This window comes from Arvicanthis niloticus, chromosome 2 (assembly GCF_011762505.2).
Source record: "Arvicanthis niloticus isolate mArvNil1 chromosome 2, mArvNil1.pat.X, whole genome shotgun sequence".
NCBI classification, from domain to species: domain Eukaryota; kingdom Metazoa; phylum Chordata; class Mammalia; order Rodentia; family Muridae; genus Arvicanthis; species Arvicanthis niloticus.
Genome location: NC_047659.1, coordinates 55,185,228 through 55,205,730, shown reverse-complemented (window position 1 = coordinate 55,205,730; position 20,503 = coordinate 55,185,228). Strand labels below are relative to the sequence as shown.

At 37.2% G+C, this 20,503-nt stretch overlaps 1 protein-coding gene across 6 annotated transcripts in view; it reads left to right on the top strand.

The window, feature by feature from the left end:
- Positions 1-20,503, top strand: part of Pde1a (phosphodiesterase 1A) — a 267,795-nt gene that overhangs the window by 185,399 nt on the left and 61,893 nt on the right. For all 6 annotated transcript variants that reach the window (XM_076928955.1, XM_034495039.2, XM_076928956.1 and 3 more), the window contains 2 exons: positions 15,052-15,234; positions 18,500-18,566. In XM_076928955.1, the coding sequence (XP_076785070.1) occupies positions 15,052-15,234; positions 18,500-18,566 (250 nt within the window). The remainder of the gene's footprint in view (positions 1-15,051; positions 15,235-18,499; positions 18,567-20,503) is intronic.

The following is a 20,503-nucleotide window of genomic DNA, read 5'->3' as shown; positions in this document are numbered from 1 at the left end:
AGAAAGGTCATACAGAATTGAGACTGCACTGATGCCAGTCAGCGCACTTAAAAAGTTGCACTGGCAGACACTGAGTGAGTACCTGGTAAGTGAGAGTCATTTGGTGCAGGAATTTACCAGTGAACTTCCACTGGCCTCTCACCTATTGAGTGAACATGGTAAGTCACTATCAGAATCGGATGGGAATTATAGTAGAACAAGAAAGGTGAAGAGCAATGTGAAGACAGAGGGCAAGCCTGACCCCCAAAAGAAGGCTGGGTGTTACAGAGACTGAGAACCAAGATTAAAAACTTCAAGGAGTAGCAGCTAGTTGCAACTAGAGGGAGTAGTGTGTGGTAACCATTTAGAGTCTGGATTTCAAACCAACCACAACTGGACTTGCATGTGTTTCCTAATGAATCTGCTCTCTGCTGTAGCTCTCTCAGACCATTCTTCAGGGCACAGCTTCTAATAAGAGGTTTGAAGATGCAAAGCATTAAGAATGTGCTAAGTATCCAAACATTGAATTGATACAGGGTATCCATTAGAGATGTGAACTGGAAAGTTCTAACCCCAGAGTTTCTGATCGTTTTAGTCATTGCTAACTAGAATTCCTTTGCTGTGTGGCTGGGTTCCCCTATCTTAAAGACTCTCCACTGAATATTTCCTTATTTTGCCAGTCTGTCTTGTCACATTGCTTGGCAGCCAGTGCTGGCTCCAACCTATTTGTTTTTATGTAGGCCATTATGTTTATTAAGTCCAAATAATATAAGCAGTCTCTGAAGCATGAGCTGAATCCTCTTCTCCAGTTCAAGAAGCTCAAATTTTCTGTAACTGCTGTAAGAGCTTCCTAATGGGTGCTTTCAGAACTCAGAGTGCATCCCCTTCACAAAGACCCCACTGTATGCTCTCCATGTTTATGTCTACCTGATAGAGACCAGGCCACCGTTTCATACGGGAGCCTTTCAACATGTCTTCCTACCTTGAATTCAGACTCTCAAGTCCAAAGATTAACATAAGAGGACCATCAACGTTAATGTTCAGTTGGACCTTCTTCTCCTAGGATTAACATCTGGGCTAGAAGAATGCAGTCAAAATCCATGCATATAAAAATGGTAGGGTGATGAATCTGCATTGGTGTATCTGCATGCTCAAGGATAGTCTTGTTCATGATTATTCAAAGATGATGTCATGTTCATCCCATGCTTTAAGTCTCTTGTATGTCAGAGTAGAATCTTCCCTTTAGTGCAACTAAGAGGCATATTCAAAAGATTTTTCAATACAACAAAGGAACAGTCTTCACAAAAGTTAAAATTAAGCCTCTGTAGAATACATATTTTTAAAAAAAGTTTTCAAATGTCAGGTTTTCTCACTTTCAACCATTAAGGTTTTAAAGACTCTTGGTTACCATATTATACTAGTACTAGCAGTCGGGGTGAGGATAGAAATGTGAAAGAAGTCTGTGGAGTGGGGTGTGTGCGTAAAAATCTTTAAAAGATTAAGAAAATCACAGGGTAAAGCTGAAAAGAAGAGAAGTAGGCACAGACATGGGCCATAGATCAGAAGAGTGTGGACTGGGTAGAGTATGGCATAGGGTTCCTGAGTTGGTGAATCTAATCTCTCAGGGAGAACCTGGATGCGTTGGGAAATTCCTAACCCTCTGAAATACAATTCCAGCAAAGGGAAAAAGCCACTAGCTACAGTATGATGTTGAGCAGAGTTAGTGAGGATGGTTTTGAAGAAATTTTTACAGTCGTGCTTCCAGAGTTTGCTAGTATGGCAGAAAAGTATAAACAGAACAAAATATTAATGGGGTCACATACTTGAAGAAGTTAGCTGGAACTAACCAGTGCACAGCTAAGAGTTCCTGAATGAATGGGTGTGAGCCGTATTTTTGAATCAGAAAGGCAGGTTAGAGTTTGAGCCAAGTGCTCACCACAGGTGGGTAAGGGGTTACAGGAGTCATGGTCCAAGTGTGAGCAGTGAGACACACAGCATTTGGACCCTGGTGATGTAGAGAGAAAATTCTCTGTGCTCATCACCATGGCATTGATTCTGTGTATTCCTCTCACACTTAAAAACATTAAAGAGAGGAAGAAGGGAAGCGGAGAACTGAGCTATAAACATCTTTGAGGATGTTTCAATTATGACTTGAGCTCAGCCAACCCCACTTAAACAGAACAGTTGATTTACTAGCTCCCATTAACCAAAAAATTGCCCACTAGTGCTGCCTATAAAATAGGTTGACTCCGGGTACAGATGATGTCAGCAGAGGCTGATCTGTTCTGCTTGTTCTGGAATGATCTCTCAGATGCTGTGAGGGGTAGTAAGACATTACCAGTATTTCCAAGCTTCAAACTTTCTGAAAACTATCAAATCTAAAAGGAATGAAAAGGCGTTCTTTGCTACAGGATCTAACAAGCATATTCTCATATTTGATTTGTTTGGGTTAGCCAGTAAGCTTATCTTTGAACAATCATTGTGTCCAGGGGAACTGGATACATAAGCTTATGTGTCACACATCCCAAGAGAAGGGATGCTATTTAAGTCACTTGGCAACAAATTGAGAAGGATGAGAGTGTTTCTTAAAAAAAAACACTAACTATATGTTGTTGACTCTGCAAACTAAAAATAAATAAAATATATCTCTGTTAATTCTTCAGGCAAGAGGACCTGGATGAGGGTGTGCATAGGAGCTTGAGAATATCAGTTGGCTGGAAGTTCAGATACTGTTTTATTTTCCTCTTGCTATTGATTATGGGAAGTGGTTTTTCCCCTTCTGTCCTTCCTCCCTTCTTTCTTTTCTTTTTTTGTTGTTATTTTTCATTCTCAGCTGTTACTTTTCTCACACAGAAGATGAATCCTCAATTTCTTTCTGCTGTAAAAATCTGTAATCATTGGTTCCCAAGTGTTCTTATTAACCTACCCTGGCCAGCAGGACAAGGCAAGGAGTCAGTTGATGTTTTGCTTAGAAGGGAAGAGCTTGTAAATGTGGCCTTTGCTTTGCTCAGTTTCACTTGGAAGAAATACCAAGAACATCTGTTCAGGTGAACTGTGTGTGCTAAAGATCAGTACATCTTCAAAAACAAATGATAAGGTTTTCATGAATTCTGTTTTTGTGGCATAAGCTGTTTGGAATACTGTGTTTGTAGGCTGTACTCACCTCGTACATGGGTGTGAAAACCAGGCTGAAAAAAAAAGTCACACCAGTTTTGTTTGGTTTTCATCTTTTCTGACCATCTGTGGTTTGTTACTTTCTATAAACCTCAGAAACAGCTTCACTAATGTGAGCGGACAAAAAGAATTATCATCAGTTGTTCTTAGAAATGACTGACAAAACCTTCACATATTAAATAAGATTTCACAATTACAACATGTAAAATAAATTCTTTAGACTAAAAAATGTCCCTTTTTAAACACTATTCTTTTCTAATAATATGCATGACAGTCATTTGAAAGTTATATCTAAGACAATATATTATGCAATTTTCAGATATCATTGCATATTATTGCATGAAATTCTCAAAAATATAAGGAGTTACACTATTAGTTTTGATGAGAAGTTAATAAATTTGAAATATACAATAAACAATTAGATTCATATTGAAATATGAATATTAAATTCATATTTATATTCATATTAAATTCATATTGAATATACCCTAAAATTTGGTTCTAAACTATTCCATATCCTTTTCCAGGGACATTTGGCCCAAGAATCAGTATGAGTGAATCCTACCTAATTAACTGAAATGAATGGCTAGTTCCAAGTTTCCTAGCCACAGTGTTTAGAGATCAATTCTATCCAAAAGGAATTCCAGAAAGATTGATAAGGCTGTTGGCAAAAGTTTTTTTCCTTATGAGAGGGCATTGTGTGAGTGTGATACTTAATTTTTAAAAATGATTGTGTGTGTGTGTAAACTAGAGCTCAACACTGAGTATCTTCATCAATTCCTCTCTCACCAATTTGACTAGATCGAATGACTGACAAGCTCCAGAGACACTCCTGTCTTTGCATCCCCAGTGCTGGGTTTACAGGAGCATACTATCATGCCCTGTTGGTTTGTTTTGTTTTGGTTGGTTGGTTTGCTTTTATGTGGGATTGGAACTCAAGCCCTCATACTTGTCTGGCCAGCACTGTACAGAGACACTTCTCCAGCAAGAGAGTTTATGAAAAAGCTATTTTACTACAAGAAAAAAAACCCTAAACATTAAAATTGGCATACAAAAAGATAAAAGGAATCTGTGCTTTAGATATTGTTAATCTGATTTTTATTTTTTATTTGTAATAGATTAGAATCACATCACTTTACTTTCTCAGTTTTCTTCTTTAGCACCTCTGATATCTTTTTCCAGTCTCAAGTTGGTAGCCTATTATTATTATTATTATTTTAGTGTTTTTATGTGTGAGTGTTCTGTCAGTATGTATGTCTGTCTATTTCTTGTATGTATAGTGCCCATGGAGATCAGAAAGGGCATCATATCCTGTAACTTTATTTTTTAAAATCTTAATTTTAATATTGTTTTTAAATACTTTAATCTCTCTTTTAGCCCACCACCCACCAAAAGTAGTGGAAAAGAAAGTTAGTGGACCTGTTTAGAAAAGATTCTTTGTAGCAACACCAGTCTGTGAACTAAACTGGCAAATTTAGTTCACAGGTCAGCAGCAATCCACTAGCAAATACTTTAAATATACAACCAGCAATCCAGTTCATTAGAGTCGGGATCACAAACAGTTATCGGCAGCAGTGGCACTATCTAGCAGAGACAGCTAGTCCTCAGCCTCAGCACAAGTCAGCAGTTGGAGGGACCAGCAGGAACCTACTTCAGTCTCCATCATTGTCCCTTGAGTCATTTTTACACACCTTCCACAGGTCTTGCTTCTGCACTTGTCTTTCTCAACATGTGTGTCTGTATCAGCTGACATCACTCATATGTCATTAGCAAAATGTCTTTCATCATATGCCCTTTCACATATTTAACAAAACATCCTTTCTTCTATGTCTACTTCAGCTAAACATTCCTTTACGAGTCTGTCTTAGTCTTTCACATATGTCTAGTTTAACTGACCATTCCTTCACATCTTTGCCCCAACAAAACACTATCCAAGCGACTCCCCTCCCCAAAAAAAACCCTTAAGTTTCCACTCCAAGATCCCTTGGAGCTGAAATTATAAATTGTTGTGAGATGTCATGTAGGTTACTGGGAATCAAAGCCAAGTCTTCCGAAAGAGCAGTCGTTGTTCTTAACAGTTATTACACCTCTCTCTCCTGACCTCCTGATTTTGAAAATCCCTTGCCGAAGTTAACCTACATTTAATTTTTACTTTTAGTTAAAATAACATATCTCCTCTGTGTTTAAGCTACTTTAGCTCAGGTTTGGTGTCATTTATCCTTGAGAGCATCCTTCTGGCAACATAGGTCAGCCTTGTTCTGAACCTATACTACTATCCTGTGATCAGAGCAAGATCTCATCCTATTCTAGCTATAATTCTAAGCAATGGTGTGTGCTTTCTAACTTAGATCCTTATATTTAATAATGTATATCTTCTAAAAAACAAAACAATAGGTTGATTAAACTTCAAAGTATTCCATGAAGCACAATGATAATGATCTTATAATAATGCCAAACAACATTGATGATTCTTGAGCAAGTATCAAGTACTGGAAATCAGACACAGGTTATTTTTCAAAATAATTAAAGAGGCATGTGATCATTCTTTTCAATACTTCATCAGTAAGACTTGTTCCAAAATATGTATTGCCTGTTTGCTCCTCATCTTTTTCTCTCACATCTCTTTGTTCCTTGGGGATCACCAGTCTGATATTACTGTTCTGTTTAATGACTGCCAGGACCCTACTGCTATTTTCTCTTCTATTTTGGCCCCATGGGTTAAGAGATTTAGTCTATATTCTCTTATTTCTGTCTTATAAATATACCTTATCTTTTTGTAGCATTCATTGCTCACTTCTACTCAGGTGAAACTTTGGCTTTCATATTTTGCAACCAAGCATCATACACGTATTTCCCATCTGTGACATCATTGCAAGAAACTCAAAATAAATGTTCTAGCACTTGTCCCATGTCATTCATTGGCAGTGAAATAATAAGCATATAAATATAACTACTAATGCTATGTTTATTCTATAGAAGAATATAGAAGCCTCTTTGACAGGTAGATGCCCATCATCTGGCAAGCTGTGATTGGAGAATAGTAGTTTTGAAACACTGATGTTGCTGAAGGCTGGTGTTCCTGGTGTTTCACTCAGAAGGCTGGATAAAACAGCATTCAGAGACTGCTCCAAGAATTTCTGATTCAGTAGGTTCTACTTAGAGATAGTTTCCACTTCTCATAAATTCTCAGTCTACGAGGATTTTCCCAATCTAGGGAAATACACTTTGAGATCTACTTGAGTAGAGAACATCACAACAAGGCTTCAGAAAAAGAAATACAGAGAGACCATTAGGCACTGGTATAAAACTAGTGTGGTAGCTCACAATTCTAACTATAGCACTCTGTAAGTTGAGGCAGGAGGATTAATAAACTATACTATAGGTTCAAAGCTAGACCAAGATATATAACAAAGCACTATGATAAAAAGAAAAATGAGGGTACATTTTGTAGAAAATTAATGTTATCAAAAGACTGTGGTCCAGGAGTTATACCCCCTATTATGTATGAGGTAATCATGTGTTGAAAGATAGCCCCTCGCCCCAGTTCCAGGATACAAATGAGAAAGGAGTCATGAAGAGCTAAGTCAGGGGGTGTGAGGTACCAGGAAGTCAATTTGTAATGTTTTCAGTAGTCTCAGGTCTTGGGATTCCTCTCTGGGTTACAATTTGACCCTTTATCTTTAACCTGCAGCTCTTAATAATCTTGAGTAGACACAGGTAGAGGGAGCACAGACTGCTTTTTGTCTTACATTCCCTTGATTAGGGAGGATAATATGTCCCCTCCTGAACTTGATAGTGATACTAAACTTGATTCTTGAGTCATAAAACAGAGAAATCAAGATGGTACTGATCTGAAAGTTTCATCCCTCTTGGCTGGGTTTCATAATTAGAAGGTTCTGTACATGTTCCCCAGGAGAAAGTGATAAAAAAATCTTACCAGCCTGTAAATTATAATAATCACTGACCTCCCAGATATAGTAATGCACCTCTAGCATGAGTACTATGGAAATAACAACTCTCTAATTGGATCTAAGATCTCACTCCAGGAGACAGAGCTCATTCACGGACTACACAGCAAGGTCATGGACTCCAGGGAGAACTTAATACTATATTCTACTAAATGGACAAAGCCTTAAACCATTTCCTATACCCTTATCTTTTTACCCAGATAAATGCATTTCTCAGTCCTATTGGGGAGGGTATTGTTTTGTTTGTTTGTTCTTTGCAATAGATAGTGATTAATACTGAGACCCATAATTGTTCAATAGAGAATAGCAGACTGTGGAGTCCTCGGATCTCAATAGTACATTTAAATCATACCTCCTCATGCTAGGACTTAAGAATCACTTCATATGAGAGAGCAGAGAGATTGTAAGGGCCAGAGGTTGTAGACATCTGCAGCAGTGGACTTCATGTGGGTAGGGCCAGCGCATACATGAACTCATAGTGGCTCTGACTGCATGCACAAGACCAAGCCAGCCTAAATTCCACATCCATGAGGGCAGTCCTAATTCTAGCTAAAAATCAATGAGCAGCTGATGTCTGCTGAGTGACACAAAGTCAGTTTTCTTCAGATGTGTGATCCCTGAGAGGCTACCCATGCTGCAGCAGATGGCCCACCCATGCACAGATAGGCAGCACTAATGGAGTCGATGAGTTTGAAAATATAAAGCTTGAAGGGAAAGGAAGTGATGAGAGATAGAGGAGAAACCAGAGGCATGAAATGGGAGTGCCAATGAAACAGAAACTTCTTTTCCATTCCCCTCTCTTCTCAACATGCTATTGTCGATTCTACTTCTGCATCTGTGGCTTTTCCTATCCTACTAGGTAAATTTTGAATCTATGTAAAATTATTTTTGAAACTCTGCCACTGTCTTTTCACTGCCTTGAGAGAGGAGAGAGAGGAGGAGAGAGAAATAGAGAGGAGAGAGAGAGAGAGAGAGAGAGAGAGAGAGAGAGAGAGAGAGAGACAGAGACAGAGACAGAGACAGAGACAGAGAGACAGAGAGAGAGCACTTTTCTTTCCTAAGTCTCCTTTGGCATTATCCATATCATACATGCTTCAAACACTCTGACCTCATGGTGTGAGACATTTTCTTATGTGTTGGTGAAAGGAAATCAGCTTAGACTAATTCACGTAGAGGTGTAAACAGCTGGGGCTCCCGCAAGAGCTTACTGTGTGACAGCTGCTGTTCTAAGCTATCCAGGTAGTAGATGATGAAGCCAGAAGCATGATTAGAAAGTCAGGTAGCTTAGCCACAGAGGATGCTTATTAACCAAAACCTTGATAATTAGTGGAATGTTAAGCTTTGTGCCTAATCGAATATATTCAAAGATATATTTTGAGCTAAGAATTCCTGATGAGAAGCCAAGAGTCCTCAGGAAGGCCCGGGGCAGTGTTCTGACTCTGTTTTTCCCCCATTTCTATCCCAACACACTCCAAAAATATAATCTTTTTCTCAGCTCTTCAAGCAACTTGATTCCATCTGAGATCCTTACTGAAAGATGCCTGGGGCCCTTCCTGCCTGTCATAGGGGACTGGACCTCCCTAAGTATGGGCATTCACTTCCTTGGGTGAATACAAAGGAGCTGCCAAGTCATCCTTAAGTCTTAATGTGGAGAAAGTCACCTCTGACTTCCACATTATCCTCAGCCAACCTTCCAATAGTCGAGACTCCTGGGAGTTGAGCCGATGAAGGCATGGCTGCCTTCCCAGCCAAGTATCTAGTCCTTGTGTTCTTTCATATACAATGGTCATGTTCGCACAGTTCACAGAAAAGAGGTAACATCTGCTTTAAACAACCACAAAACTTCAGAATTTGTAAGTTTTTGTCCCTTTGGGAACAGTACAGGGAATGAATAAATAAATAAGCCTTGATACTAACCTGGAAGAATTTATTCCACTGTGTTTAGAATTCAGCAGGTGGGGTAGTGATGATAGAAATGAAATTTCAAATGTACTCAATTCTATCCTAGCAATGAATTTATCACCTTTTAAAGTACCATAGTTGTTTTTGTTGTTGTTGTTGGGTTTTGTTTTTTTTTTTTTTCCATCTAACATTTCTTCAGAAGAGAGTGCTCCAGATACCAGCATACCAGCTTTCCAGCTTTGGAAATAAATCTAAGCTTTTTTCCACCAAAAGTTTTCCAGTAAGCTGAACACTTTTAAGATTTTCTTTCCTTTTTTGATTATTTGATAATTTCATACATACATACATACATACATACATACATACCCAATGGTCAAACCTACCCCTCCCATTCAGCTCTTGAAATTCATATTATTCTCCTTCTACTACTTTTCTTTCTCAACCAAATATTTTTAAAGATTATTTTTAACTCTAAATTTCCAAGTTATAGAGGAGCTAGAGAACAATCGCCGCTGGGATTGTTGACTGAATGAGACTTTGAATTTTGAAAGGAAACCAGACATTTACAATGAACAAGATCTCAACAGTTAAAGATCCAGACTCCAGAATCAGACACTCTGAAGCTCAGAATTTGTCATGTCCACTGACTGAGCAAATCTCTTAAGTGTGCGTGCTTCTTTTATTAATCACTAAAATAGACAAAGGTGGAACTCTTCCCCAAAGAAGTATCTTGAGGACTGAATGAACTAAATTTTGGCTTTTTTTTCCTGGTTCAGAATATAAGCAATAACATTGGTTCGAATCTTTATCTGTATCAATGTTATGTAGTTCTGAAGTCTGAGTGAAAGACTGGTATCATCTTTATATTTTCTTTGGTGGATAAGCAAATGGAAAAAATATGTCAACTCATAACACAGACATTGCTAGTTTAATAAATGACTCTGGAAACATTATATGGGAATCTACTGGGAAACACTGACTATACAAGATGCTGTATCCAATAGGAAGAGGAGATTCTCTTATCCCACCTTGCAAGTGTCCAAGAATGTGACACCATCACATGGCAGATGTGAGTTCCGCCTCACCCTTAGCACTAGATCAGAGTATTGTTCCCCTGAACATTGACTCTACTGCAGGGTGCAAATCATGGCCTTTTAGGAATATGTCCCTCCCTAGAGGTTACAAGTTTCTGATACAAAACACATTTGGAGTCTTTCCCTCTACCCTTTTCAGGTACTAGCATGCATGACATTTTTTAAAAATCATGTTCAGAATTTGTACTCTGAAGGATTTTGTGATTTAAAAGTAAGGCATAAAATGTGAGGGCCTAAACAGTAAGGTCAGCAAGACAAACACAGCCAAGCTGGTCCTGCCGCATCACACAAGGAGCTGAAAGTTTGCATCTTAACTCAACTTGTAAGCCTTTTGGGAAACATTGTAAAATTGAGGCATAGGTCACATAGTTTGTTCACCAGATAAATGACATCAAAATATTGATTCTGTCTCACATGGAAAAACTATGGTTCTGCTCTGGACTCATCAAATGTTAGGGGTAGAAGGCATAAGTTAATTGCTTTTTGAAATAAATCTTTTATCATACAAATGGCATGGAAGTAAAAAGAAAAAGTCAAACTGGAGAAGCCAGTCTTTCCTAATCACACCCAGCCCAGCATTTAAATTGTAATACTTAAGTTCAATTGTGGCCACCAACTTCCTGGAAAGGACTGTGTTTCCTTGGGTGTGACTATTTTCCAAGAGTCCCCTTCAGACAGAAATATTTTCACTGACACATAATTGTAAGAGTCAAAATCCCATGACCTCTTCTTCCGAGGTTGCCCCCTTCTTTATTTCCCTTTCCCTTTAAACTTTCTAGTTCAAAATATAAGCCCTTTGGGAGATGTGTCATCTTATTCGGAGAGAAATTTTGGCCTATAAATAGCTCCAAGGGATCACTTGATCACTGATTGGATGCAAGGTCAGTTTTTCTCAGTTCCCTCGACCACTTTCTACACAAAGCCTATGTCTGAGAACCTCTCTTTAATCTTTGATAATACTCAGTGGGACTGAAAGCATCGTGTCAAATAGTGAAACATTTTTCAGAGGTCAACAACTGGTAGCATGTTACACACATATGCACAACCTATCATTTCTTTCCTTTATGAATTCGTAAGGAAAATGCACCAATAGTTATCATTTCATATGATAGTTCATATCATAATATAATATGAACCAGCATCTCTGGACCTTTATAGGCAGACTTTTCCTATACATTTTTAAGTTGTGCAAGTTGTCTCTGATGATCCTATTTAAAGCAGTATTTCCTGTCATAATTATATCCTCATTCTCTTCTGTTTATTCTCTTCGTTTGAAATGAAAAATCATAAGACTATGCTATCTATCTATCTAATCTATCTATCTATCTATCTATCTATCTATCTATCTATTTTAAGACAGGGTCTTTCTATTTGGATCTGCTTCACAAGAAACTCACTACATAAACCAGGCAGGTCTTGAACTCACATAGACTCACCTGCTTCTGTCTCCTGAGTCCTGGAATTAAAGGTCTTAAATACTATGCCCAGAATATTTTAATTTTTATCATTTCATAGGTTATCAATAATTTTGACATGACTAAAATTATTGTGTTTAAACATTTCATTTATATAAGGATTTTTTTTCATATATTAAAACCAGAACTAGGAACAATATGCTATCAGAGATCAATATTACTACAGGACCAAGACTTCATTCTGTATCTGACTTAAAGTCTACACTGGTAGGCACTCCACACTATTCATATAGGAGAGAGGAAGGGAAACATGTTTTAATGACTATCTTGCAAACACGAAAATAGGCTGGCAAGCTGGAAGTTATAGGGAATTAATGCTATAGTCTTGAATCTGAAAGTCATCCCAACTCAGAATTTTCCATCTATTTTTTAAGGCCTTCAGATCATTCAATAAGGCCTAGCCACATTTTGAAGGGTAATTTATTTTGCTCCATCTTCACATAAAAAAGTACCTTCTTAGGAACATCTAGGTCATCATTTAAACACATAACTAGGTATCATACTCCATCCCACTCCATTTGCCCTATCAACTGAACCACCAGAGAAGTGTCTGTCACTGTTTCAAGATTTGCCTGTTCTGTATACAATGCCTTTGTCTTTTTAAAAAATTGGATATTTTATTTATTTACATTTCAGATATTGTGCCCTTTCCCCATTCTGCCCCCACCCCCCAGAAACCTCCTATTCCATCCTCCCTCCTCCTTTTTGCTTTTATATCACTTTAATTACATGCAAGTATTAAGGTCAGTTCTAGGTTGAAGAACTAGCAATACAGTAGATGCAAATAGTCAAGGAACAAGCAAGACAATAAAAACAACCATAAAACAAACCCTTTATTCCTTTTTTCTAAACTAAATATAAACCACTCCTTCCCTGAAACTGCACACTTTTTCTCAAGAAAGATTTGCATGCATTGTAACAGCAAATTGCCAGAGTAACACATCCCAGGGATGCTCACTATGTCTTTACACCAGCTTTGTCTTGTCTAACTATCTGTCATGGCAGTTTGTGAGTCTAGGATATATAGACCTTAAGTCTCCAATACCAATTATTGGTAGAAAAATGGGTAATGGTTACCATCCACCTGGCATTCTGGCATCCAGCTGATAAGAACAGGGAGAAGAGAATGAGAGGAACATGATGACATCACGTGATTACACCACAATGGTTTCTGTTCTGTCTGTCCTGCTCTATAGATTTACTTGATCACAGCATAAACGAAAGTAGAAATGGCATATCTTTAAGTAACAAAATTCAAGGCATGCAGTATAGTATTATACTAAAATGGGCTAATCAATCTAATTTGAAATGACCAAAGAAGGCAAAAAAGATTTTTACTTAAAATTACAATTGCAGTTGTCTATTGGTAAACTAAAGTCATTAAAACATAAGAAGAAAAAAAAACTAGAAAAAGTCACAAAGTGAGTATTGATCAGTATGTTTACTCATCTATATGCCTTTTGTCTTGTGTGTACATGTAGTTTGGAAACCCAATATTTAAGGAGTGTTTATTTTTACTACCATGTTTTATAAATACAGATGTACTTATTTAATATCATAAAAAATAAGTAGTGTGTGTGTGTATGTGTGTGTATTGAAGGAAACAACACATGGGGGGACCATTTAAAGGTCATGTTGATTAAAAGATCACAAAGGTCAAAGCTAAAGCATGACATGGATACCTACGCTCTTGATCGAGTGCACTGATGAGGAAATGGCCAATTCAGATGTCAGGACAAGCTAGTTTGTATTCTTTAGACAAAGTAGACTAGTATGTGTAGCTGGGTTTGTATACAAGGAAAATCTTTCATTTATTATTCCCAGTTCAAGATTTTAGGAAGTTCTCAGTTACAGACTCTGATAGGCCTTCAGTCGGTATTCCCTCAGAACACCTCTGTGGCAACTATGGTTCCTTATCAACCAGTCCACGTCACTTCCCAGAAGTTAATACACACCAGGTCCCCAACTCTCTTGATGGCTTTGGGCTGCAGTTCTGTTTTGGTTTCATTGAGAAAAAGGTCTCATTTGAAACTGGCCCAGGTTGGCCTCAAACTTGCAATCCTCCTGCTTTAGCCTTTAAAGTGCTGGGACACTTGGGTCCTGGTCAGAAGTTCTAAATCCATGAAATCAAGTCTTCACCCTTATGTTAAAATCAACTCTTCACTAGCAGTGTTCCTCCTCCTTAGAGAGTCTCATTCTCCTGAAATGACTTTTCAACATAACCCTTTTCATCCTCACACACCATGACTATGGGTTCAAACAACTAAGCATTAGAAGTATCTGGAAAATTAAATTGCATATGGACTGAATGTGTATAATCTTTTTTTTCATATTTCCCTAAATAACACAGTATGGCAATATATATATATATATATATATATATATATATATATATATATATTCATATATCATTTATAAATTTATATACATATATATGGCAAGTACATTTTATTAATGTTAGGTAGAATGGAGAACTGATTTAAGGTATACATGAGAGCATGCGAGAGCTAATAGGTTACAGGCAAATAACCTGATAATTTACTAATGAGACTTGAACATGTGCTGATATGTGCATCCTAGGGGTGAGAGAACATCCTTAACTCCCCCACAAATAATAAAAAACAATTCCAACACATTTATCTTTATTTAAAATTTTATTTACTGTTTTTTATGTGAACGTATATGGTGTGTGTGTAGGGTGGTGTATAAATGCCACAATACACATGTTAAAGTCAGTCTAAGGAAAACTTTCTTTTCACATGGATCTGGGGATTGAACTCCGGTCTTCAGGCTTACATGGCAATCATGGGAGGTCCGTTACCTGATAAGCCATTTCACTGACTTTGTTTCTTCCTTTATGATTTTGTAATGTTGTAAAAATATTCAATGATATTGTTTAAAAGACTGTTTTTAGAATTCTTAGGTTATTTAATTAATTTAAAAGAACCTACTCAATGAAATAGTGTATACGGACGGCTTATGGACGGCTTATGGAACCCTCACAAGCTATCTCTACTATGTAGAAAAATTAAATTAGGATTTTTTTTATAGCCTCAACCTCCTTTTCCTTCCTTTCTACTTACTTCCTGAAAAAATAAGTAGCACACACTTATTTATAAATTTTCTTCCTTGCTTTGAGTTAATCACCATTAGGGTGGCATATTAATGAGATTGACAACATAATGTAACCACTACTAATACTTTTCATCAATATTTGGGAAGCAGCAGATGCTATCTTGTATCATTTGATGCTTCCGGCAAGTGATCAGCTCAAAAACTTAAGGAGCTTTCCAAATGGTAACTCAATTTTTAGAAACAGTTTGTGTTAAGGAATAATTAGAGAACTGTGTGCCATAAAAAAAAAAAAGCAAAACAAAACAAAGAAAACATTTGGATATTTGTTTCCTTGTTAGCCCTTTCTCCCATTTCCCAGTGCTTATCCTGTGTATATGTTTGTAGAAGGCTTCTGGACACTGAGGATGAGCTCAGCGACATCCAGACTGACTCGGTCCCATCGGAAGTTCGGGACTGGTTGGCGTCAACCTTTACACGGAAAATGGGGATGATGAAAAAGAAGCCGGAGGAAAAACCAAAGTTTCGCAGCATTGTCCATGCTGTGCAGGCTGGGATTTTTGTGGAAAGGTAAGTAAGCAACTGGATTCACACCCCAAGATCGGAGAATCTGAAGGTCAGTGAGTATGTGTAGTACAGAGGACACATGCTACCACAAGTCTAACTAGAGGGAGCACTTTGGTCTTCTGTTTATTACACCTAAAGCAAAAGACTCTTGCCTTGCTTATTTTTAAATTTCTATTAGGATGATAGGAAGATTGAAATCATACCCATTTGGAAGCACACCCATGTGGATATCTGTTTACAAACATTTCTAATATATTCGTATTTTAGCAATTAATTTTGTATAAATTAGTTGCAATAACTCATAAAATAAATCCTGTAATAGGCAGTAATCTTTATTTCAATGTTAAGTGAGTCATTTTGTCCTAAATAGAAAAGACCTCCCTCTCCCTCAGTTTTCATCATGAGATGAAATCTCTCTCACTTCTGCTTTGGAGAACTTAGTATTTAGCATTTGTGTTGCTGAAAGGAGATTCACTGATACCATTTTGGGTTGCCAGGGGTGTCAGTGTTTATACATAGTAATATGGCCAAGTTTCACATGGTGCTTTCTTTTTATCTTTAAGAGAAAAGGCTACTCTTCTTTCTATAAAATGGAATGTTTCAGAATCAAAGCTATACAAAGGGCAATTATAAACATGTCTGACAAAAGTGCAAAGCATTTTTCAGGAATCCTTCAGTAAACATAGTATGTTAATTATGTGTAAAGTGGAAATTAAGTATTTTTGAAACTGAGCAGATTGAAGACAGACAGTAATTATATTATTTATCAGGGCACTGTTTTTGGATAGTGACTGATTAGGCCAGGCTGGCTTTGAATTATCAGTGGAGAGGCTTGTGTCACTGTGCTCAGCTACAGCACCCTTTCCATGTATGTGAATGCTGGCCATTTCCTTCATCGCTCAATAGTTTGGAACATCATTTCCAACGAAAGAACAGTGGAAAGGATACTGGATTTTCAAAATGTAAGTGAGAAAGTGTAACAGTAGCACTATTGAAGATGCAGTTTAAATATATGTTAGGACAGTTGTGATAAAACTTCTAAAAGCTTATTTCATGAGGTTATAACTCAAAAGAGCATCCAATGAGTGTTGGATTATTCAAATTACTTTGCAAGCTTCCTACCTACATCTGATTGGCTTCAATAAATAAATACTAAGGATACTCTAATTAGTGGTAGGATGCTACCTTGTCTAGTGAAAAGATTTATTCTAAAGGAAGTGCCAATCAAGGAGACTGGGCTGAGGAGAGTGTCTACAGTCAGGTCCCTTTTGTGTGTTATTGATTTCCCATGGCATCAAATTAAAAGTGTCTAAGAAGCATTTCAGAGTCTCAGACGAAGCATGCTGAAGGAATGTGGGTTATCTTCCTTCTTTAAAATTTGTACACCTATTTGAGACAATGTTATGAATTCAGATTCATATATTTACCTGATGCGTTTCTATTTATTTATATACAACATCAACCAATCTCACTTCCAAATAGAAATATCAAAACACACAGAAGATAACTAAATAACAATTTAACTACTATAAATTAACATGGTTGAAGTATTTAGAAATAAAATCTTTATCTATCAAAGTCAAATTCCCATCATTGATATGTTTATTTTGAATTTTCAAAAGTAATTATTTTTAATTCTGAAAATATAACTCTTATTGCTTCTCCTGTAAAGCTTCTATCCCAAGATTCAGTACCTTAGCAGGTCCTGGCAATTATTTGCCCAAATGTTCTCTTGTACAGCGTTGAGAAAAAGAGTGTTTATTTGCTTCTTAAGTTTGGAATTATGTTTTATAGTTTTAGAGAAATCTTTAAAAAATAATCCATTGTAATTTCACTTGGACACTACCACTTCTTGGGTTCCAGGAAATCTCTTAGTTTTTTCCCAAGATATATGGCAGATCACCTGTTTAATAAAGTGACAGCTCCACAAAGATGTCCTGGAGCAGTCGTGATGCTTTCTCTTTTTATTTGATGTAATTATGTTTTCTTATATATAAAATTTACAAATTTGTATTTCTATGCCTGCTGATAGGGTTAGAAGGTTAGGTAATAGGCTAATAGGGGAAGTTTATAAAAGTTACTTTAAAAGGGCAATCTTCCCTGTGTCTTTTCATTCCAAACAATAAGTAATATTATGTTCATAGCATATTTCTCAATCTAGGAAACTCAGTGGTGTAAGAGTGATCACTGTGCTCAGGGAGCTGAGTTTTATGACAGTTGGATAAAGAATGTAGTTACAGTGATAGTGATACAGAGCAAATGTTCATGTTTCCACAAGAATTTTTATTTAAAAAAATGCAGAATATCTCTCCTTGATTATTTCTCATATTAACAACATCTCTTATAGTTAGTCAAATTGCAGTGTTAACTTATATCTTAGTGGGGGAGTCACAGCAATGCAATCTAAGGAATACAGCTCATTGATACTTGAACCTTGTCTTTCCAGAACCTTAAGGAATCACAAATCTTCCATACTCCCAGATAGAAGACAATTGCTGTTAACTGTGTTAGGGTTTTCTTTACTAAACTCTACCTTCTATTTGGTTTAGCTTCCCATCAAATTACAAGTCAGATTAGCTATTCATCAAAAGACAAACAAGTTACAAGTATATAAAAGTGTAGTGCTGTTTTCAAAAATGGAAAGCTTATTTTCTCAGAGTAAGCTTTCTTAAATAATATTGGATGGCAATTTGAACAGTGCTGAGTTATTTTTTGTCAATATAACCTTTTGTTATATCCTTAACCACAAAGAGCTGTGTAAATTGTGATGTTGCTGTCTCCCTCTGATAGTAGCCATTCTGAAATAGACAAATACAGATAGATAGATAGATAGATAGATAGATAGATAGATAGATAGATAGATAGATTGACAGCCAGATAGAAACACAAGCATGTTCATGCTATTCAACCTCTATTGTAAAACCTTTAGTACACAAATGGACATAAAACAAGAATACTCTGCTGTCACAGATTGGGTGGCCTGTGAAAGGTGTCACTGGACATAGAAAGTACTGTCACCCTGTAAATTGCAAGAAGTTCAGGGAAAGATGTATGTGCATGGAAGTTAAGATCAGTTCTCAGAGTTGCTGTGAGTTGACAACTGCTATCCCCCTTTCACCCAGAGAAACAATGATGGTTTTTATTGCCACGGTCACAGTGGGGATGCAGGGTGAAGAAACCAAGAGTTGTCTTTTTCTGATATTTGAGAAAACAGCTGCAAGTGTTGAGCAAATGAATGTTATATATGCAATTACTTTGTCTTTTTTAGGATGTACAGGAAGAACTATCACATGGTTGGTTTGACATATCCTGCCGCTGTCATAGTGACACTCAAGGTGAAATAATTTCAATTATTTTTCTTTGTAAAGTGACATAGATTTATTTTACATCCAGTGCCTAGGATAAAAATGATAAAAATATTTGCTGCGGCCTACATATTACAATATGGAACTTATTTTAAGCATCTGTTAAATGTAAAGCAACCAAATCTTGATTCACCACACAGTCACGTGACATCTGACTTGTGCTAAAGTCGGTATCAATCGGTACACATGAGTGTATGAGCTTTTCCTTCAAGCTTTAGTTACTTGGCTCTTGAATTACACTTTGAAATGTCACTATTTCAAGAATACACATATCTTCTCATGCTTATATTATGCATTATACAGGTGTGTAGTGTGTGTTTAAATAACAAAATCTAATGAAGTTATTTAAGATCTTAAAATTTAAGAAATTGTAAAAGTGATACAGTAACTAACAAACAAAAAACAAACTTTCCTCTCTTCTGTCTGGCTTCCTGGGACCACCGTGCCCCATGTCCAAGTGTGATTGCAGTGCTGGGTGTGCTGGATACAACCAGGAGTGGGAGTCTGCCTGAGCAGGCTGCTGGCTCACTTCCCCATCTTACACAGAGGACATGCAAGGCACAGGTGTTCCTTGCTCATAGTTGTTTCTTCTGCAAAGAAATCTTGTAGGATTTGCCTTCTTAATGCCCTCTCCTCTCCTCTCCTCTCCTCTCCTCTCCTCTCCTCTCCTCTCCTCTCCTCTCCTCTCCTCTCCTCTCCTCTCCTCCCCTCCCCTCCCCTCCCCTCCCCTCCCCTCCCCTCCCCTCCCCTCCCCTCCCCTCCCCTCCCCTTCTCCTTTCTTCTCTCCTCCTTTCTTCTCTCCCCTCCCCTCCCTTCCCTTCCCCTCCCCTCCTCTCTTCTCTTCTCCTCTCCTCATTTTTTCCTGTCTCTTTATTTGGTTGTGTGGACTCAACTTTGTCTCTAAAAACAACCTTATGGTGGTTTCCTTATATTATCCAAGAGATTGTGGCTTACTTTATTTATGTTTGCTTGTCTGTTTGTTTTTGAATTGGGGGGGGTCCTATTTAAATTTTTCAATGTGTATATGTGTGTGTTTTCCTTTTTTCCCAAGTGTCCTTTCTGTATTTTACTCTGCTGATTTAAATATTACTAATTTTAAGAGGTTGTCCAATTTTCATGATGTGTGTTAATACATCCCTGTTTCCAAAGCTAGAATAAAGATGAGCATGTAAATTTCACACCTCTTCACTATGTTAACTACTCTGTTTTGAAAGATTTTTGCCATCCCTATTATTTCTTCAACTTCGTGCAAGAAAACCATTGTTTGTTTATTTTTAAATTATTTGCTTAAAGACCAACTAAAAACATTTTAGTATAAGAGCGCAGTCATTTTGTAAAATGTAGTTTATTAAAACTACATCAAGTGCAAGGCCAAGGGCATAAACATCATAAAGGAAAGAACATTTAAATGAATGTGTTTTCTGAGACTCCTCTGTGCCAGTCTAGCAGCATAGGTGCTAGACGCCTGCTGTAGGTGGCAAGTGTAAATCACAACTGTTTGTAAAGCCCATATGAGGTATGGGGAGCTACAATTCATCTTCCAGCCTCTGACTGGAAGCCTTCAGTGTATGAACCAGCTCTTCCTTGTTAGCTTTGGGATTTTATAAAAAGATTTATTGTCCATTAAGCTTTACCAATGCTTAAACTCCTTCTAGCAAGAACATTAGATTTTTAATTTATACAAAGAGATAAAAGTGTGTGTCTAAGCATCATATTGGAGCCAAATGGGAGGAATTAAACCATTGCATGCAAGTAAACAAAGGCTTAATTGGCATTTTATTTTAAGTGATTAAAAATGGCTGGCAAGATGATCCCGTGGTAAAAAGAGTTTGCTACAAGAGCCTGGGGGCCAGAGTTTAGTCCCTGGGACCCAAGTAAGAATAAAAGGAGAGGACTTACTCCAAAAA